The 22,270-nt window shown below is 30.6% G+C and overlaps 1 protein-coding gene across 4 annotated transcripts in view; it reads right to left on the reverse strand.

Annotated features, from left to right (window-relative positions):
• Nucleotides 1-1,582: 1,582 nt before the first annotated feature.
• The window catches only part of LOC140447451 (uncharacterized), a 22,987-nt gene continuing 2,299 nt past the window's right edge, over nt 1,583-22,270 (reverse strand). The window contains exons 2-7 of one of the 4 annotated variants that reach the window (XM_072540105.1): nt 14,587-16,201; nt 14,462-14,527; nt 14,304-14,375; nt 14,168-14,242; nt 13,121-13,755; nt 2,775-2,913 (exon numbers count right to left, since the gene is read on the reverse strand). In XM_072540105.1, the coding sequence (XP_072396206.1) occupies nt 13,559-13,755; nt 14,168-14,242; nt 14,304-14,375; nt 14,462-14,492 (375 nt within the window). In that variant the 5' untranslated portion in view covers nt 14,493-14,527; nt 14,587-16,201 and the 3' untranslated portion in view covers nt 2,775-2,913; nt 13,121-13,558. Of the gene's footprint in view, nt 2,914-8,058; nt 8,461-13,120; nt 13,756-14,167; nt 14,243-14,303; nt 14,376-14,461; nt 16,202-22,270 lie in introns of those variants that run through there. The other 3 variants (XM_072540106.1, XM_072540103.1, XM_072540104.1) reach the window with 3 other exon arrangements.

Consider the following 22,270-nt stretch of genomic DNA (forward strand, 5'->3'; position numbering starts at 1 on the left):
TCTGGCAAGTGCTCTGATAAAAATTTTGGAAGCAGTATTTTTGGATAATCCAAATTTAACTTCTTTGTTGTTGTGGAGCGATAGCTGCGTCCCCCAGAACAGGAATTCAATCATGTATGTTGCAATTTCTCTTTTTATCCAAGATCATCCCAACATAGATACAATTATTACAATGAAATTTTCAACGCCCGGCCATTCATGCAACCAAGAAATAGATTCTGTGCACAGTTGTATAGAACGGTTTAAAAGATCAGAGTATTATTCGCCAGTATCTCTATTACGAATTCTCTTAAAAGTAAATTCAAAAAAGCCGTATAAAATACTGCAATTAAAAAACAATCATTTCAAAGATTATAAAACATGTGCTGCTACATATAATTACAAATCAATTCCCTTTAGTCAGGTTGTTGCCTTGAAACTTACACAATCTGTGTTTGAGGTAAAATATAAAATTAGTTATTTACATGAAAATTGGGAGGAAGTTGTTATTCGTGATTCTCGTCCTACAAGAGCTGCAGCTGGTAGTATTAATATGCAACCCCCATCTCGGTTATCGCTAAATAAATCCATTCCGCAACAAAAAATTCAAGCTATAAAAAGTATGTTTAGATGGATACCTCAAGTTGATAAAGATTATTAAATTACTATCTTTCCAAAATAATTGTTAATTATTACTTGTTTATAGTGTTATAATGTTATAATATATTTTTGAGGAACTTTAATTTATTTATTTGCAATAAATAGAATTAAAATTTTGTTTTTTTAAAAAGTGTTTGAAAATACAAAGTTGTATGTAATAAACATTACAGCAATAAACTTTTTCAGTAGTATAACATAGTTGTATGTTTTTTTTCAATATCCACATTTTTGGAGAAAACCCTAATTTTCAGTATGGCCCTGCTTAAAACCTTGACACATTGTAGCTAAATTTTACGTCTGTACTTATCTTAAATATTTATTTTTACAAGGGCCAGATTTACAACCATCAAAATTTTGTATTCCGTTTTTGTCAAAACTAGATTTACTACACATACAACAGTGTAACTCTAGGGCAACGACCTTTGTAAAGTCTCCTATTGCTGATTAATAACACTTACCTTCTTTACTTATTTGCATGTTTAGAAGAATTTAACTTTTAACTAAACAATTTTTAGAAAAATTTGCCAAACGTTGGAATGTTCGCACATTACCATCAAATGTTTTTTTACCAGTTGCTGTAGTAAACTGCTTAAACCTAATTTTACATTTGGAAAAGATTTTTCTCTAGAGTGAATTTGATTTGTGAATGACTTTTCAAGAATGTTTTTCTGTTCGAGAAAACTGCTCTCATACTTTTAACTAAGGTTTTTCTCCAGTGTGCACTTTCATATGAGTTTTCAAATCACACATTTGACTAAACCGATTAAAACAAATTTCACACTTGTAAAGTTTTGCTCTAGTGTGTGTTTTTAAATGATTTTTCAAATGACCTGATCGAGAAAATTACTTAAAACAAATTTCACACTTGTAAGTTTGTTCTCGAATATGCACTAGCAAATGTTCTTTTAAAGAATCCGTACGACTAAACTGCTTAAAATAAATTTTACACTTTGTAAGGATTGTTTTCAGTGTGCCCTATCAAATGTGTTCTCAAATGACTTGTTTGTTTAAACTGCTTAAAACAAATTTCACACTTGTAAGGTTTTTCTCCAGTGTGCACTCTCAAATGTATTTTTAAATTATGTGTTCTGTAAAACTGCTTAAAACAAATTTCACACTTGTAACATTTTTCTCCTGTGTGCACTCTCAAATGTATTTTCAAAGAACTTGCACGAGAAAATTGTTTAAAACAAATTTCACACCTGTAAGTTTGTTTTGGAATATGCACTAGCAAATGTTCTTTTAAAGCATCTGCACGACTAAACTGCTTAAAACAAATTTTACACTCATAAGGTTTTTCTCCTGTGTGCACTCTCAAATGTATTTTCAAAGAACCTGCACGAGAAAAACGCTTAAAACAAATTTCACACTTGTAAGGATTGTTTTCAGTGTGCACTTTCAAATGTGTTCTCAAATGACCTGTTTGGATAAACTGCTTAAAACAAATTTCACACTTATAAGGTTTTTCTCCAGTGTGCACTCTCAAATGTATTTTTAAATTACCTGCTTGGTTAAACTGCTTAAAACAAATTTCACACTTGTAACAGTTTTCTCCTTTTTCTCCAGTGTGCAATCTCAAATGTATTTTCAAAGAACTTGCACGAGAAAATTGCTTAAAACAAATTTTACACTTATAAGGTTTTTCTCCAGTGTGTACTCTCAAATGTTTTTTTAAATTACATGCTTGGTTAAACTGCTTAAAACAAATTTCACACTTGTAACATTTTTCTCCAGTGTGCACTCTCAAATGTATTTTCAAAGAACCTGCACGAGAAAACCGCTTAAAACAAATTTTACACTCATATGGTTTTTCTCCAGTGTGTACTATCAAATGTTTTTTTAAATTACATGCTTGGTTAAACTGCTTAAAACAAATTTCACACTTGTAACATTTTTCTCCTGTGTGCACTCTCAAATGTATTTTCAAAGAACCTACACGAGAAAATTGTTTAAAACAAATTTCACACTTGTAAGTTTGTTTTCGAATATGCACTAGCAAATGATCTTTTAAACAATCCGCACGACTAAACTGCTTAAAACAAATTTTACACTCATAAGGTTTTTCTCCAGTGTGCACTCTCAAATGTGTTTTCAAAGAACTTGCACGAGAAAATTGCTTAAAACAAATTTTACACTTGTTAGGTTTAGTCTGAGCTTTCATATTTTTATTTATAGTGTTTTCTTCGGCGTCTCGACTCGTATAGTGTCCTTTATGGGAAGCATGTTCACAAAATGTTTCCATAATCTTAATTTCCTTGTCCTCATGAGTAACACCTAAAACATAAACCAACTATAAACATTTACTACAAGAAAACAATGAATGCAGATAGAATAATAAATAATGTAAAGCACATCAAATGCCAGGCAGCAAAAGTCTAGCCAATAAAAAAATAGATATGTTTAGGCACCTGAGCTTCTGTCTTGTAGATGAGTACGACGCTGCTTTTTTTTAAACAAGCCTTTGGCAATAAGTCCATCATAGCTATAAAATCACATAATATTCCATCTTTAACATCAATCATCATATCACCATCATGTTAGGTGTGACTCAAGTTATATCTGAACATTTCCTTACAAGTCAGTTGGTAAAACACTATTTGTAGCATTCTTATCTGCTTTAACTCTTCACTTCAACCTTGGTTTATCTATTAATCTAATTCTCTCGGTTTTTGTCAATAGAATGCACTGTGCAAATTTAGCTTCAACTTGGTTCGGCTAGATATCCTATTCACCCCAGGCTTCTGATTTTTACAGCAGTCTTAAGCATCAGATATTTCTTTGTAACTATTAGTTCAAAGTTATATCGACGATGCCAAGATCCATTCTCATTTATTGATTACTATTTAAATGGGAATAAGCCACAATTAAAGGTTAAAATACATTTATTGACGTTTCAATTTCCACTTCGGAAATCGTTCTCAAAATACAAACATTAGTAAATTAAACAAATTTTGTTTTTGTTACTTAGTGAAAAATTCTTCTAATAATTTAATTTTATCTGACTCATCTATATTGACAATTCAGACATACATTATACATTTTAAAGCAGACGACTTTAAAATGATATTGCCAATATTGTTGAGTTGCGTTCCTGGGACGACTTTACTTATAAGATAGTTCATTCGATTACATGAAATCAACTTTAACTTGAGAATATCCGTCAGAAAAAATCATAACATGTAATTCGTCTTTAAAAAGACAAATACATGCCATGATGACAGTGAAATTCTCCTGTTAGTGATTCCATAGTAAATTATGAGGGAAAAACCAGGAAAAAAAAACCTCATAATACTATCCCGACATGGTAAGTATTTGATCTTGCATTTAGTTTACCTTCAATATATACCAAATTCCGATTTTATATGTTTGTTATTTAAAAAATATAAATAATGTATTCTCTATATGTTACTGACTTACCAATACTGGTATTTTCCTTTTAATAACTTCCTCTTTCAATATGGGTAACCAGATCCTACTACATTCTGCCGAGGAATTTGCGACACAATTGGTCTCATTTAGCATAATTAGAGCCGCTTCTTTGATTTTTCTCTTTTTACCATCCGTTTCTTTTAGGACTATATTTGAATCATTCCATTGAACCCTATGTTCATTATCCCATGCATGTTTACATATTTGAGATCTATCAAATTCTCTATTTTTAATATAGGATTGATGTTCACTTATTCTAACATTTAATGGCCTTGATGTTTCACCTAAATAAAACTGATTGCATTCACAAGGTATTTTATAAATGCAATTCTTTGTCCTTTCTGTTGTTTCCCTTCTTGTTTTTAAAACCAATTGCAAATAAAAATGACACATTTATAAAAAATACACAACATTTTTTAAATAAATTATCAAATATTGAATTTAATTCAAATAATACTTTAGTAAGTTTTGACATAAATAGTTTATTTACGAATGTACCATTAGATAAGACTTTAAATATAGTCAAGACAAAATTAGAGAGTGATGATACATTGGCAACTAGAACAAGACTAAATATATCAACTATAATGGAGTTAATAACAGTATGTACTGATAATACATATTTTCAACTAAATAATGAATTCTATAAACAAAGTTTTGGACTAGCAATGGGCTCTAGTTTATCTCCATTATTAGCTGATATATTTATGGAAGATTTTGAAACAAATATTATTTCTAAACAAAATTTAAAACCCTCAGTATGGTGGAGATATGTAGATGATGTATTCTCAATATGGCCTCATGGATCAGAGTTGTTGGACACATTCCTAAATAATATAAACGATAAAGAAGAGACAATAACATTTACCATGGAAAAGGAATATAATAACACATTACCTTTTCTGGATGTTTTAATCTCTAAGAACGATACTGGATACAAAACTCAGGTGTATAGAAAACCAACACACACCAACAGATATTTAAATTTCAAATCAAATCACAATATTAATATTAAAAAGGGAATCATTAAATCCTTATACGATAGAGCCAAAATTACTTGTTCTAACGACAATTCGTTCTTGGAGGAGAAACATTTGTTAAAATCTGTTTTATTAAAAAATGATTATCCTTTATCGTTTATAAATAAGGAATTTTCAACAATCGATCGAATAGAACAAAACAACTTAGAACGAGATCCTACAGCATATACAAGGAATAATACGAGGAAAATAACAATACCATACATAAAAGGATTATCGGAAAAGCTTAAAAGGATAGGAAATAAATTCAACATTTCAACAACATTCAAAACAACAAACACATTGAGATCTATTTTGTCCAAAACCAAACCTAACAATGAACAAGAAAGGACAAAGAATTGCATTTATAAAATACCTTGTGAATGCAATCAGTTTTATTTAGGTGAAACATCAAGGCCATTAAATGTTAGAATAAGTGAACATCAATCCTATATTAAAAATAGAGAATTTGATAGATCTCAAATATGTAAACATGCATGGGATAATGAACATAGGGTTCAATGGAATGATTCAAATATAGTCCTAAAAGAAACGGATGGTAAAAAGAGAAAAATCAAAGAAGCGGCTCTAATTATGCTAAATGAGACCAATTGTGTCGCAAATTCCTCGGCAGAATGTAGTAGGATCTGGTTACCCATATTGAAAGAGGAAGTTATTAAAAGGAAAATACCAGTATTGGTAAGTCAGTAACATATAGAGAATACATTATTTATATTTTTTAAATAACAAACATATAAAATCGGAATTTGGTATATATTGAAGGTAAACTAAATGCAAGATCAAATACTTACCATGTCGGGATAGTATTATGAGGTTTTTTTTTCCTGGTTTTTCCCTCATAATTTACTATGGAATCACTAACAGGAGAATTTTACTGTCATCATGGCATGTATTTGTCTTTTTAAAGACGAATTACATGTTATGATTTTTTCTGACGGATATTCTCAAGTTAAAGTTGATTTCATGTAATCGAATGAACTATCTTATAAGTAAAGTCGTCCCAGGAAAGCAACTCAACAATATTGGCAATATCATTTTAAAGTCGTCTACTTTAAAATGTATAATGTATGTCTGAATTGTCAATATAGATGAGTCAGATAAAATTAAATTATTAGAAGAATTTTTCACTAAGTAACAAAAACAAAATTTGTTTAATTTACTAATGTTTGTATTTTGAGAACGATTTCCGAAGTGGAAATTGAAACGTCAATAAATGTATTTTAACCTTTAATTGTGGCTTATTCCCATTTAAATAGTAATTAATTTAAAATGCCACAAGAAAATAGCTTCAGAACAATATTAAGAAACTCATTTATTGAGCCGTAATTTTTTTTAAATTATTGTCTCAAAATAATACTATTGTGGCATTAAGACGGTCCTAGGGAGAGATCCATAATGACTATTAAACTTCTATGAGTCACCAATCATGTTTGATAATGCATTATGTGCACATTTTTGAACACAATTAAGAAGAATTATTTACTTCTCGATTTTTGGACTGTTCAGAATGATCTCGAATTTTTTCTCATAGCTATATAAAGACTGTATTATATAATGGAATAAAGTATATACAAAGTGGAAATAAAATTGTAAAGCAATTGTTTCGAGTTTAATTATTGATAGACAAAGTTGATAGAAGAGTCGAAGAAAAGTATGTTGTGGATCTGACCATCTCCAAGTACAGGTAAGATGTAGATGCAGAATTCAGTGAAACAAGAGGGATAAACAGGAGTTACAAATAGGAAAAATCAACACAATAACTAGACATACAAAAATTGAGACAACAAAATATCAAACTAAGAAACATAAGAAACAGCAAAAAAGATTATAGTCACAAAAAGAAAAGACTCGTCCAATGACGAGTGTAGAGAGAAAATACACAAAAGAAATCAAGAAATATATGAAAAGAAGAGCAATCTAGAAAGACGCAAGATGGAGGGCTGCTAAAATACGCTGAATAGGGAAAAGAAAATACTAAAACAGTAAATATATATATATATATATATATATATATATATATATATATATATATATATATATATATATATATATCTTCTAAAATAACAGCGGATCTGGTAAATTAAAAGGGTGATTGAGGTTAAATGGGTATGCAGCTGATTAAAAGCCAAGTGTACTATGTTCAACAGTTCATTATATTTCGCCAATTTTCATAGGCATCATCAGATGAGGAGATTTAAAACATGGTAAAATATGATTTGATAATTATTTGTTGTTTTATATCTTCGTTGAATGAGGTTGACAGCAGTTTAATTTTTAATGCTTTATGGAAGAAATGTGGATTGCAGCTATATTCGACATGTATCTAAGATTTAGTTTATAAAGGTATAATTTACTTTAAAATTTGAAATATAAGGAAAACATAATTCAAATTAAAAACAAAACAAAAATGTTTAGTTTAAAGACTGTCATTAAGGTTAAGTACAAGAAATACCAAATATCCAATGTTAATACTCAAATATAATATTATTGTTAAGAGCAGTAAATTTAACCTAATGAAATTGTATGCATTTACTCATTGTTATTTTCCCCATAACCTTGCCAAAAGTAAGTAAAATTTACCTGATGGCAACTGCAAAACAGCCTTTCAGTTTGTAAAATTACTAAGATTGGCCATGTACTTAACTTATACAAACTTGTAGCTGAACAGTTAATTTTGTACACTTATGTTTATTGTTACCATTTTAATAGGCAAATTTATTATTGTAAAAAGCAAAAGATATGTCAATATTAGGACCATCTTTTACCATCCTTACCAGTAAAAATATTACTTAAATTATATGTATCTTTAAGTCTTAACAACACTTTTTTGCTTATAACTCAAACACAATAATTAATAACTATTATTCCAAACTTATTACAAAAGACCATAGACGCATATTCTTTGTTATTACTATTTATACTACTTGCTACATTATATACTGTTACTAACTTTTTTCAGTTTTTTGGTTTTCTTCAAATGGGTTAAGTCTATTTATATCTTGCTGTATTTCAGTACTTGTAGGATATTTCGCTAAATCTAAATAATCATATGTGTCACGTTTATGTTGACCAATGGATTCCTCTTTAATTTCACATTTAAAGCCATCCATAAAATCATCATCTAAGTCATTATACTCTGTTTCTACTTTATAGGTCTCCTCACTAAATTCTTGTTTAAATTCCATTTTATTATTTTATATACTTCTTACTTCAATAATCAATACTAATTTGCTACCAAAGAGCAAAATCCGTAAATGAAATAACTTAATCTACCCTACCATAAACGTGTTGACATATTTTTTTGTATAATTTATGGCAACTCACACATTTATTTTGCACATTTGTTGCCAGTGAAGATAGCCTCAAACTCAAATGAGCTGTCAATTAAATTTCACAGAACGATAGAAACAAAAGAAGAAATATTGTTTGGGCTGTGTTGCCATGTTCTTAGTATGTATGTAACTCGATGGTTAAACTCGGTTCGCTATTCCCAGTCCGAACCATCGAGCAAAAAGACAAAAGAGGGAATCTAATCGTTATGAAAAGGCGACCAAAAAAGTGGCCTCTGATGGCGGACATATCCGGAAATGCGAATGCGCCAAATTTAAATTTTCCGACACTTATTAACAGTAGCTATAAAATAGTTTTCAGAATGTGTCTTAGACGAGAAAATTTTAATTAAATATTAACGATAACAGTCTAAAATGTGAAACAATTGTTAAAAAACTTTAATATAAATAAGATTTCATGTGACAGTTGGGACAAATAATAACATAACCCAACTAAATTTGATTTCTTAAACCAGAAAAGACACTCTTTCCTTGTTTAATTTGGCCTCTCAAGATGGCACTTCCTGTCTAACAATATTTTTGCCCCCACTACCTTTACATTCCCTCTTTTGTCTTTTTGCTCGATGGTCCGAACTGTCTAGTGAATTTAGTAATTATTTTTTTGCGAAGTTAGTTACTTTTTGACAGACTAAAAGTGGCTGGAAATTACTATACAACCAAGCATACGTACTCATAGCCAATATTAATAGTAAATAAACTAAATAGTAAATAAAATAGAATTTTGCGAATTACCGACAATCAATATTTATTTATCTGCACCATATAATAAATAGTTATGTTAAATTATAACAACTAAAATATATTTTTTTAAATATATGCTACCCAAAATTTGATGGGTTTAGTATACACTTCCACTATTTAGAATAATTCTTCTTTTTTTTTTAAAGAAAGAAGTCTGCAATAGTAGCATACTTGAGCTATTAATACTGAGAAGTAGGAATTGTTGTGTTGTAGGTTTCCGACAATGAATCTGTCAAAATGTGCCCGAACCAGAGATATGTAATATCTCTGGCAGACTCTGGTCCGAACTAAGCGAATGGAGTTTATATGCTTCCAATACAAAGAGAAAGCTTATAAAACGTACATTCAAACTTTTCGTTATATTATTTGACGGATTCTGCAATTTTATAACATGAAACTTCAGTAAATCACAAATTTGCGTTTGTGGGATTGCCATGTCCACATTATGTATATGTCGAATGAGTCAAATATGCTTTGAAACAGTACATTTTTATTATATTATTTGATGGAATCAGATTTTTTTTAATTTACGAACGAATGAATATTTGTTTATTTCGATAGTAGTTGCAGTTAGTTATTAGAAAAAAATTTTGTAATCGCCATAATTCTATTTAACTTGATTTAATTTTATTTTGGTAAAGCGTTGACGTTTGTCAAACGTCATTTTATTTTTATAGTAAAGGCTGATTTATAAACTTTACGTTGGCGTTGGTATTCGCGATACAACATGGTCAAATGGGAAACTCGTATGTGTATTTATAAACAGCGTTCGCCGTTGGCGTTCGGTTCCGTTCAAGATGAACCAACTTTATCTTCTGCCGTTGTAGCACAGAATACAACAACCCTTCTGTGGTTGTAGTCACGATCACAGAACTTAAAAAAACTGTATCTTCGCAGCCCATAGCGATACCGAAAAAGTGACAAGGTTTCTCAAACAAACCAAACGAAATTATTTGTTTATGTTTATAAAGTGAAATAGTTAAGATAATTTATTATCCATATATATTAGAAATTTCATCAGAGCGATAGTTAGATTTTTATTTTGGGTTTTACCATTTGCAGTAATTTTTCAAATACTGGAACCTGGATCCTAGGTATATTTAAAAAACTGCTATGTATCCCAGTTTTTTATATTTGTATAATTAAAATTACATCTTGTCTTTTTGTTCTGGTTAATGAGCCTCCGTTTGTATCGACGTTGTCTTTTATTTCGAAGGCTCAGTGTGGCTCGAATACAAAGTATCGTGTATAAGTGCCATTGCACCTAACAAAGGCTGAGCATTTTGATTTCCATTGTATTAATTTTCAAGCAAAAATTAATAATACCAAATCAAAAATGTAAGGTTAGAAATTTAGATGTGATCTTTAACGCCAACGTCAACCGAAAATTTATAAATGCAGTATATGATAGCCAGCGCCGAGGTAAACGGCTAACGCTAAGTTTATAAATCAGCCTTAAGTATACGTTTATCTTACCCAGCGGTATATAATAAATATATGTACGTGATTGATCTTACCTTACAGTAACCTATATTTTTAGCAATTTTCGAAAAAATTAATTAATTCGGATTTCTTTGTTCAAATGGCGTTAGGATTTGATATCTACTCTAACATAAAGTTTTAAATTATTTTGTATTAAATTCTACCTTAAAAATATTATTAATTATATTAATATGTAATTAATAGAGTATTATTCAGATTTCTTTCCTAGATAGCGTCGTTAGTTTACTGGACAAATGGTGTGACCTGTCATCTTAGCCTTTTATATAGATAAATATAAGGTTGAATGCTCGAATAAATGAACTTTGATCAGATAAAAGGCATATATCGAGCACAGTTTAATTTAATCTTGCCCAAGTACTTTCGATCCCTAGATCATCTTCAGGGGCATTTCGTCAATTGCGGCCTATCCGACAAGAACAAAATGTCATAAACATATAAATGTACATCACACTACACTACAAAAGGACAAACAAACACTTTAAAATTATTTAAGAAAGGCTACATTATGTGCAGAAGTCGGAGACAGAATAATGTCTGTAAAGCATTCTATGCGATTCATGGTGTCACTGAAAAGAGGGTTCGAACTGTTTTGAATAAAGTATCCACAAGTGGCACTGTAGAATTGGACAGAAGAGGAAATAAAAATCCAGTTAACAAAGTAAGTGTAGAAATGAAAGAAACTGTAATGTTACATGTAAATAGTTTACCCAAATGTTCAAGCCATTACAGCAGAGCAAAAAGCCCTTACCGAAAGTACCTTTCCACAGACTTAAACATAAACAAGTTGTATGACCTGTACTGTGAGTGGATGACAGAAAATCACCCTTTAATTGAACCTGTCAGCTCACGGTTCTATCGTGACACATTTAATAAAAAATTCAATATTGGTTTCAACCCTCCTAAGTCGGATACTTGTAATTTTTGTGACAAAACAGATATGGAACTTTCAAATTGTGATGATTTACAACGTAACCAATTACAAGTTGCCAAGGAACTTCATTTAAGACGAGCCAAAGCAGTTCAAAAAATACTTAAAAGTTATAAAAGTAATAATGAAGACTCAGTTTCAGCAATTTGTATAGATCTGCAGCAAACTCTCCCTACCCCTAAACTGACGACATCTGTACAGTATTACAAAAGGAAGCTTTGGACCTACAATTTTGTAGTCCATGATGTTAAATCTGGAAAATGTGTTATGTACATGTGGAATGAAAGTACTGGAGGTCGTGGTTCATGTGAAATAGCAAGCTGCTTGTCCCATTACTTTGATTCTATGGATCATCAAGTCAAAAAAGTTGTGCTATTTAGTGACAATTGTGGCGGCCAGAACAAAAATATGAACATTGTTTTAGCTTGTTTGAAAAAAATTCATGAATTAAAATTTGATTTCATAGAACATTACTTTATGATTCCTGGATATTCATATTTACCTTGTGACAGGGATTTTGGTCACATTGAGTTAAGGCTTCGAAATATTGATGTTTATTCTGAAGACCACTATATTGACTTAATTCGTTCATCAAGGTCAGACCATTCAAAGTAGTAAAAATGACATCATCAATGTTTTTTGATTTCACTGCTCTTCAGAAGTTAATTACAAAAAGAAAATCAACTGCTAGTTTTAAAGATGGTAAAGTATTTCTATACTCCAAGTTGTTCAAACAAGGGTTTTCCATACAACCAACGTACCAAAATGTTTTGTCCGAACAAGTTGTTTTGCAGAAAGGAAAAGTAGGAGAATATCAACGCCATTTGTTTGATTTATCTGCCGCAGTTTTGTCTCCTAAATACCAACAGCCTATAAAACTTTCAGAGGAAAAAATAAAAGACATCAAGTCACTTCTTCCATACATACCGCTTCATCATAGGAGTTTCTTTGATGAGCTGATCTCTCTCCAAGAATCACAAACCAATTTGGCAACGCTAACTGGAGAAAGTCAGGATGATGTTATGGATTTTTGCTTGAATTAATAATTTATTGTTTGGTGTTTTTTTAGTTTTTGATTTATCTTAAACAGAACAATTTTTAATTAAAAAATGTTTTTCATATCATATCCTTTGAATAAAACTTTTTTCAATATCCTGAATTATAATTTTGGTTTAGATGGGGTGATCTTATTTGCTTAACAAGCAAAACATTTTATAAAAAAAATAGTTTTTACCTAACCGCATTACAAAATTTTGATGACGTGTATATTCGCCCTTATTGAATTAAAAACACTTTTTCAACTTTAATCGCGTTTTTCTCAAAATGCCCATTTGGCGTATTCGCCGTTTGTCCACGGAGCGCCTCATATTTTTAGTATGGTTAAATAAATAATAACATAAAGTTACACAGATAGTGTAAAGCATCTTTTTAGAAAATAACTGCTAACATTATCAGGACCATTATTTCCACGGTTTTCTTAGACCTCTTACCATAAAATCTAGAACATGATTTGCTATATATGAGTCTCTGTCATCTCCCTTGTTTTCAAAACCTTCTATACACCTAGTATGCTCATTGTAATGAAGACTTGGCATAATCGCCATTTCGTCAAACATTATAGCTATATGCTTATCCATTCCTTCCATTTTTGATGTTGTTGCTTTTAGTGACTCAAATATTAACTTATTAATTCCTGGGCCTCCAATAGTTTGAGCCAAAAGTCTATTTAATGTTGATTTACTGGGTAAGATAAATATATTGGAAAGAATACTATATGAACGAGCACTTTCTTTGTATAAAGACAAAGCCAAACATTTCTCATTAAGAGTAAATCATCTAAGCTTTTTTGCTTTACAGCTCTCTCTGTACTGAATTTGAATTAGCATAGCTGCAATTCTATTAACGTTCTGAAGATCACCCAACTTAGTTTATTTATAAAACTCTTCAGCTTCAAACAGTCTGCGTTGAAAAGACTTTTTGCTATTTCTTTCCAAAGAGTATTTGTGGTATAATTGTTTTAATGCTCCATATAATTTTTTCTTTTTAGGGGTAATTGTACCTCTTGATATACGAGTATTACACTGCTGCAATATTTTCAGTGGTGTGATATTCTTAAGGGCAACACCTAAAAATAAATGTGATGTTAATTTCTTTATTCAATCCTTACAAGGCAAAATCGATTCATTATATTAACCTTCGTGTAGTGGCATTACTGCGTGAGATACTTAGTAGACTGTTTTTTGATGTGAGTATCAAACAATTTATTGTAAGTACTAGAATGTTTCAGTACCTTCATATATCTTTGTTAGATTTTAGCAATGGGAGATTATAAACACAGGCAAGCTCCTATTTCTAGTTTTTAGACCCAGCTGGTCTGTGGCCTCGTGAGGCAACTAAACTTAAAAACTCTAGTATTACTATCCGAAGGTTAAGCAAACTGTTAATTTTATATTTTTATATTTATATTATATATCATATTAGAATATTTACAAATCTGCTGATGACAATACAAAATATAAAATTTTAACTACAATTACTTTTTAAATCCTTACTCTCATCGGTTTGTATTAAAATTTCTTCGTTTGGTAACTGTGCATCATTGTGTTCGGCAACTAAAAAGTTTCATAAAATAGTAACCAATTTGAAAATTATTGTTATCTTCGTAATACTTACTACAATGGGGTATCTCAAATGATTGAAACATGTGTATAGATTGTGCATCTCTACTTGTTGAAGGACTCTTAACTAAAACAAAAAGTTAATATAATAATTTATACCATGATTCACTTCAATTAAAATAATTTTATTAATTACATATTAGGGTTACTTACTTTCGGTTACATTTGCTTCCACACTCAACATTGAAATACTTCTGGGATGTACATTAGAAGAAGAATCTAAAATCAATCATCAATCAGTTATTTGTTCTCTAATATCAAATATTTATTGGACTCACCATACAAATGTAAGCTAGGAATTGCATTTTTATACAATTTATGGCTCCATGAAGAAACTTATCTTCAAAGTGTCTGTGGCAGATTCGTTTTGTTTTAAAAACTGTACTGGAATTTATCATATCATATCATGGATTTTTTATAACACTAAGCCACTTCCTAAATCGTATAATGTCTTTATCAGGATTTGGAAAGGCATGTCTAATTGATGACGAATTGGTACATTGTAGGATACAACATTTATTGTGAAAAACCATATTTAACTAGTTATTATTAATCTGCAAAATACTGTTTGAACACCGCCACGAACATTTAAAACACAGATCACTGAGGTAGGTGATTTGTAATTTACAAACTAATTTGAGGTTAATGCTAACAATAGCCCAGAGATATTAAACCAAGTTTAGTTTAATTTCTCTGCAATAATAACCATCAAATTCAAATCAAAATCTGACTATATAGACGCTAATCAATTACTGACAATTACCGATTGACATATTATAATTTTTAGTTGTGTTCTAAACCTAAACTACAGAGTAAAGGTAAAGACAGAGTAAAGCGACATCTGAAGATTTGTATCGGTACTACAAATGACATTTAGTTTAGTTTGACCTTGAGCTACCTACGTGAAACGTCTAGTTATTAGTGGTCTGTGGTTCAAATGGCGTTAGGATTTGATATCTACACTAACATAAGGCTTTAAATTATTTTGTATTAAATTCTACCTTAAAAATAATATTAATTATATAAATATGTAATTAATAGAGTTTAAGAATATCAAATTTATATTCATGTCAATTTTTATAGTAATATTTTACTGGTTGATTAGTTAACATATGAACACTTTTTCCCGATCAGTGTGTTTAACCTTTTCAGCTACAACGTTCCTCTATATTGATACTTTTGTTAAGTTTTCTATTGTCGATTGATAACACTCCTTTGCATTTAACTTGAACAATTTTTAGAAGAATTCGCCAAACGTTGGATTATTCGCACATCACCCTCAAATGTTTTTTATCAGTTACTGCAGTTATGTACCGCTTAAAGTAAATTTTACATTTGGAAAAGTTTTTCTCCAGTCTGCATTCTTAAATGATTTTTCAGACGACCTTTTCGAGAAAACTGCTTAAAACAAATTTCACACTTGAGTATTGTTTTCAGCGTGCACTCGCAAATGTGCTCTCAAATGACCTGTTTGGTTAAACTGTTTAAAACAAATTTCACACTTATAAGGTTTTTCTCCCGTGTGCACTCTCAAATGTTTTTTTAAATTACTTGCTTCACTAAACTCTTTAAAACAGATTTTACACTTGTAAAGTTTTTCTCCAGTGTGCGTTTTCAAATGATTTTTTAAATGACCTGATCGAGAAAACGGCTTAAAACAAATTTCACACCTATAAGGTTTTTCTCCAGTGTGCACTCTCAAATGTTGATTTAAATTACATGATAGGTTAAACTGCTTAAAACAAATTTCACACTTGTAAGGTCGAGTTTGAGATTTTATATTATTATTTATAGTTTTTTCTTCGGCGTGTCGACTCGTATAGTGTCCTGTATGGGATGAATGTTCACACGATGTTTCCATAATTTTTATTTCCTTCTCCCCCTTAGTAACACCTAAAATATAAACCAACTATAAACATTTACTACAAGAGAACAATTAATGCAGATAGAATAATAAATAATGTACAGCATATTCAATGACAGGCAGCAAAAGTATAGTATATAAATATATAAAGTATATATTATATAATAAATATGTTAAGGCACCTGCGTTTCTGTCTTGTTCAGCTTTCTTGTAAACAAGCCTTTGGCAGTCCATCAGCAGCAATAAATCCATCATAGCTATAAAATAATACACTATTCCATCTTTAACATCGATCATCATATTACCATCGTTTTTTTCAATTTTTAAGTACACTACCTATACAAAAATTAGGACACCCCGTAATTTGAATTTATTTTAGAAATTATTATTCTTTTTTTTAACTATTTTCGATTGTAACATAGTTTATCAATTGATTGCCTAAAAAAAATTGTTGTTTCGTTTACGGCTGATTTCATAATGATTCGCTAAAGTGGACTTTAGTAAAAGGAGACTTTACGTTAAAGTCGAGTTTTAAAGGATTCTTTAAGTAAAGTGGCTTTTAATGAAATTTTATACTGTTGGTTTGTATCGTTTCAAATTTGTTAATATTTAATATCTATATAATAATATAAATTCTGTTTTAAGTTTTGTAGTACGCTCCTGAGTTGTTTATTTGCGTTTGTCTCTTATAAAGGAATTTTAAAACGATCAATATATTATGGCATTTTAAGTTGAGATTCTAAATATCAAGTAAGTTTTGTATTCAGTTGTTTTTGTCGTTGAAAACGATTTGTTTACATTCAAGCCCCCAAATATTCCGGTTAAAAAAAGAGGTTCTTAGAAAAAAATATTGCAAATCAGTTATTAAATTTTTCTAAAACGTAATAAAGCTAGGAATATTTCAAGGTTGTTACAAACGAGTGTCGAGGGTATTTTGTTTGTTTAGGTTCGTAGGCCACAAACTAGCTGTGAGATGCGAGGGGAATTTATTTTGGTTGAATTTGTAAAATCTAACGATAGGGAGTCAAGCAAGAGATTTGAGACTAGAGAGATGTTTGGGCAATTTTGAATCAGGAGTTGATTCAATTTTCTTTGTGTTGATGTCTTAATACCGATTAAGATGATAATACTCTTTGCATAATGGCAGTTTAGAACACAGTAATCATCATAAGATTTGTGCAGTATACCGGAACTGATGAAATTTTGAAAATATATAATAATAATATATATACTATGTCCCACCAGCTTTGTTGTCGTTTGCCTGCTTGATCCAACCCCATTTACGTCTTAGATCGTCGTTCCTGAAGTATGGAAATGGTTTCCTTTGTTCCTATGGAGAATTTGTCCGGTTAGTTTCAATCCCAGAGATATAGCAAGTTTCTTTTTTAAGTGAAATAAGTGAAAATAAGGTAACATTCAATATATTAATTTTTTCAAATTAGACAGACATTTTTTTGCTAAAAGTAATAATTGCTTTCATTAAAATTTAAAAGGATTTGTAATAATTAATAAATTGTAAATTTTATGGGTTAACTTAGCTGTCATTTTAATTGTTTTTTTAAACTTAATGTTAACATATGACAGCTAGTTTTATTTTTTTCGATATTTATTTGTTTTATTTGTTTTCAAAAAATATTAATCTCTGTGCGGTAACATTTGTAAGTTTTTGTAGTATCTCCAAATCCTGGAGTTTGTAAATGGACACATGTAAGTTTTTTTTATTCTGTATTTTGCAACTATTTATATAGTATATTTTTTGTTCCATTTGTATTTTTTATAACTGTTTGTGGTGACACAAAAATAAATGTTAAATTTTGTTTCTTAACATTTGTTTATTTTTTTTTAAACTAACCTTTCTTGAGTTTCCGTTTGAAAAAGATATGTTTCTTTATGTTTGATAATTATTTCCCTAGTTACAACTAGTTGTTGTAATGGTTATAATTAGGCACCTCGAAGTGGCGCCCTTTCTAAATTACTAGAGGTGTTTTCTGTTTCTTTTTATTTTGTCCCAAGAGATTTATGACCTTTTGTTTCATATTTTTGTAGTTGCCCCAACCTCAAACCCCTTGCCATTTACTTATCCACGACCCCAGTTCTCCAACTAACCCCTGAGTGCCCGTTCGCACAAGTAACGATTGTTTTACTTGCCCTATCTTCGCCTCCAATTTTCTACCCCTATGTTCTTACCCTGAGGTAGGCAAAATATTTCGTTACAGGTTAAACTGAATTCTGATTACTGAATAAACTGAATTATGAATGCCAGAGACCTACCTGCTAAAAAAACATCCTTCTCAGCGGTGAATTACCGACCGGATCGCCCTGATTGGGACGCAACATCGGCACGTCATTCACCCGATCTTTCATTGACTCATAATTTATTCTCACGCATTCTAGCACTTTCTTTAACGGTGTGCCGTTAAAATGGCTCGATCCTTTGGAGATGAAAGAATGGCCAAAAATTTTGAATGTGTTTCAGTTTCCCATCAAACTGCATCTAGAACAGTTGATGAGCTGAATACTCATGTATTTAAAAAAATGGTCGACACAGTTCCTGATTGTTTTTACTATTACTTAGCCCTGGACGAATATGTTGATATTACTGACAAAAATCAGCTATTAATTTTTGTTAGATGCATCAGTAAAGATTTTTGTGTAACTGAGTAACTTCTAAAACTGCACCACATGGAAGACGGGACCAAAGGTATAAATATATTTGAAGCAGTTAGTGACGCTGTGAAAATATAGGCGGTTTTCAAAAGTGCTCTTGCGTTTGCACCGAAGGAGCAAAAGCAATGACGGGACGCATAACGGGATTGGTTGGATTTTTACAGGAAAATTTGTATGCCAGTCAAACTTGTATGCCATTCAAGAAAATCCTAATAAAAGTCTGTCATTGTCAATTCCTGAATTTGAACAATTTTTAGGGTCCTTTTTGGCAATGTCCAGGGTAAAACTATCCAACTCAATAATGTATTGGAAAACTAAGTTAAACTGCCCAATTATATCAGAAGTAATGACCTGGGATCGGTGTGAAGAAATAAAATCCAAAATCCATAATCCATTTTAACGATAATTCCACACTACCAGAAGATAATACCACATATGACAAACTATTCAAAATAAGGCCCTTGTTAAATCATTTACAGGTGAAATTTAGAGAAATTCCAATGCCTCAAATGTTATGTATTTATGAACAGATAGTGCCATTCAAAGGCAGATCTAGCATTAAACAATATATACCCAGGAAGCCACATAAATACAAATTATTTGCTCTTTGTGATGAGAAAGGATTTATGTATGATTTTTTTATATATTCTGAAAAAATCCAACCAGTAACCGGAGAACCAGATTTAGGAGCTAGCTCCAATATGCTACTGCAACTAGCCACTCATATTCCTGTAGGCGCAAATCATCTCTTATATTTTGATAATTGGTTTACCTCTCTAGCTCTGATGGTGCATTTGGCAAAAAAGAAAATTTATTGCCTTGGAACAGTAAGGATAAATCGCTTACCGGGAGTTGCTGTAAACAAGGATTTACTAAAAAAAAACGGGTGTGGCAGTCCAGTGGGACTGCCGGTGGAAGTTACACTTCTATACACGCATTCGCTGTTACAAATTTATTTGGGAGTCAATCTGCACAATCATTACATATGTAATTCTATAGGTAAGACATAGCAGAAAGAGAAACAGAATTAATAACAACTTACTAACAATGAAGAATTGAATCAATATTTTGATGAAAATGTATACTTTTATTTTCATATATGTATGAAAGGAGTTGAATGCAAAAAATTTTTTACACATACTCTGCAGTAAAATTCATTGTTTATTTTGTTATTAATATCAGTAGCGCACCTAGAATTTAGAAGGGGGGGGGGTTTGGTTGGTCACCAACATTTTTTTTATGATGTTACCTCCATTTTGAGTCCTTAAAATGTGTAAGTAACAGTGTCTGAGTAGGGTGCTGGGGGGGGGTTAACCCCCAAACCCCCCCCCTCGGTGCGCCACTGATTAATATAATAATACAATACAAATTAAACTGCAATATTCATAAGTATTTAAAAATGAGAATAATATACATAAAAAAATACACTACAATACAGTGCAACATAATTCCATATATAATAATACAATACAAATTAAAATGCAATATCCTTAAGTATTTAAAAATGACAATAATGTAATAATATTAATAAAAAAGTCCTCCCCAACTGGGAATCGAACCCCGGTCTCCCGCGTGACAGGCGGGGATACTGACTACTATACTACCGAGGACATGACACAAAGGTATTTCAAAATTGACAGTTCTGGATCATACAGTGATTTATTGAGATTATTATTTTGAAATACAAAAGACTAATATAATTATGAACATTTAATAAATATTACAAAACATATCACATAAATAATAATACTAATAAATATTTTATTATATGTATATTATATGTATAAATATATCTTTATATAATATATATATATAATATTAAATTATATATACAAAAGGAACATTTTTATATTCGAGAGAGGAAGAGAGAGAAAATATATCTTCTGTCTCTCTCTTACTCATTATTTTACATATGTAATGATTTCACAGATTCACTCCCATACAAATTTCCAACGTGGAGCGCGCGTATAGAAGTATAACTTCAAAAAGGTAAAGGTACCTTCCAAGATGTCTCGACTCTAGTAGATAATATTGAAGTCAGAGCAGTAAAATGGGCTGATAATCGGGTAGTAAATTTGCTATTAACATTTTCGTCTGTAGAACTAACTGGAACATGCAAGCAATATGACAAAAATATTAAACAGAATATTACAATTACCTGTCCAGCTATTGTCAAAACCTATAACCAATTTATGGATGGAGGGGATCTAATGGATGCATTATTGCTCTTTACAGAATTCATATTAGATCTAAAAAGTTCTATCACAAATTGTTTTTTCATTTTTTAGATGTTACTGTGGTAAACTCTTGGCTCATTTACAGAAGAGATTGTGAATCCTTACAGGTAGCTAAAAGAGACATAGCTAATCTCCAAGAATTAAAAATGAGTATTGCAGAGGCACTGGTATTGGAAGGGAAAAGAGCCCAACAATCAAAAAGGGGTCATCCATCAAAAACCAGCACAGATGCAGAATTTTCAAAAAAGAAGTAGCTAGGTCCAGCCACTAAAAGTATTCCGGTAGCAGACATAAGTCTAGATGGGGTTGATCATTGTCCATGGTCACAGATAGGGGTAGGTGAAAAAACATCAACTGTAGAAGTGCTCCAGTATATATGTGCACCAAATGTAAAGTACACCTGTGCATTACAAAGGAAAATAACTGTTTTATACATTTCCACACTACATAATAACTTGTATTTTTGTATTAAATTTATAATAAATTAATTTTTTTCAAATTTATTACATCTTTTATATAGATATTATGCATTATTATATGTGTAAAATCAAGCAAAAATCAAAACTTTTCCAAATTTAAATCACGAACTATTTCTAAACCAAGGACTTTTGTGACGATTTCGTAACGTTTTAAAAGAACCCCTAAAATTAAAAAAAATTCTAAAAAATCTGTAAATTAATAATAGCCGAATAAGTAAGAAGAAACAAAAAAATATTTTTTCCATTAAATTCAAAATTCAGTGTTATTGGGTTAAGTTATTTCATTGTATACATGATAAATCGGATAGAGATCTTTTGCAAGATGATGTAAATAATATATGTTTATGGTCGAAACAAAATGGTTTGAGCCTAAATCCAACTAATGTTCTTGTATTTCATTTGGTCATATAAATAATCTAATAGCTAATAGATATGCTCTTAATGATGTAGTATTGGATTCAGTTACTGAGATTAGAGATTTGGGTGTATTATTGGATTGTGCGTAGATGTTTAGAAGCCATTTTCTAAAAATTAAGGAAACAGGATTTTCATAATCTTGGTTTTATCTATCGTAACAGTTATGATCTCTCACCTCTGGTATTTTAAATTATTGTACTGCTCTCTAGTACGCTCAGGTCTTATATACGGATCTGTTGTTTAGTCCCCATTTCATCAAGTCTACTTTGGTGGATTGGAGAGTATTCAGCCGAAGTTT

Source organism: Diabrotica undecimpunctata, chromosome 8, assembly GCF_040954645.1.
Source record: "Diabrotica undecimpunctata isolate CICGRU chromosome 8, icDiaUnde3, whole genome shotgun sequence".
Taxonomy (NCBI): domain Eukaryota; kingdom Metazoa; phylum Arthropoda; class Insecta; order Coleoptera; family Chrysomelidae; genus Diabrotica; species Diabrotica undecimpunctata.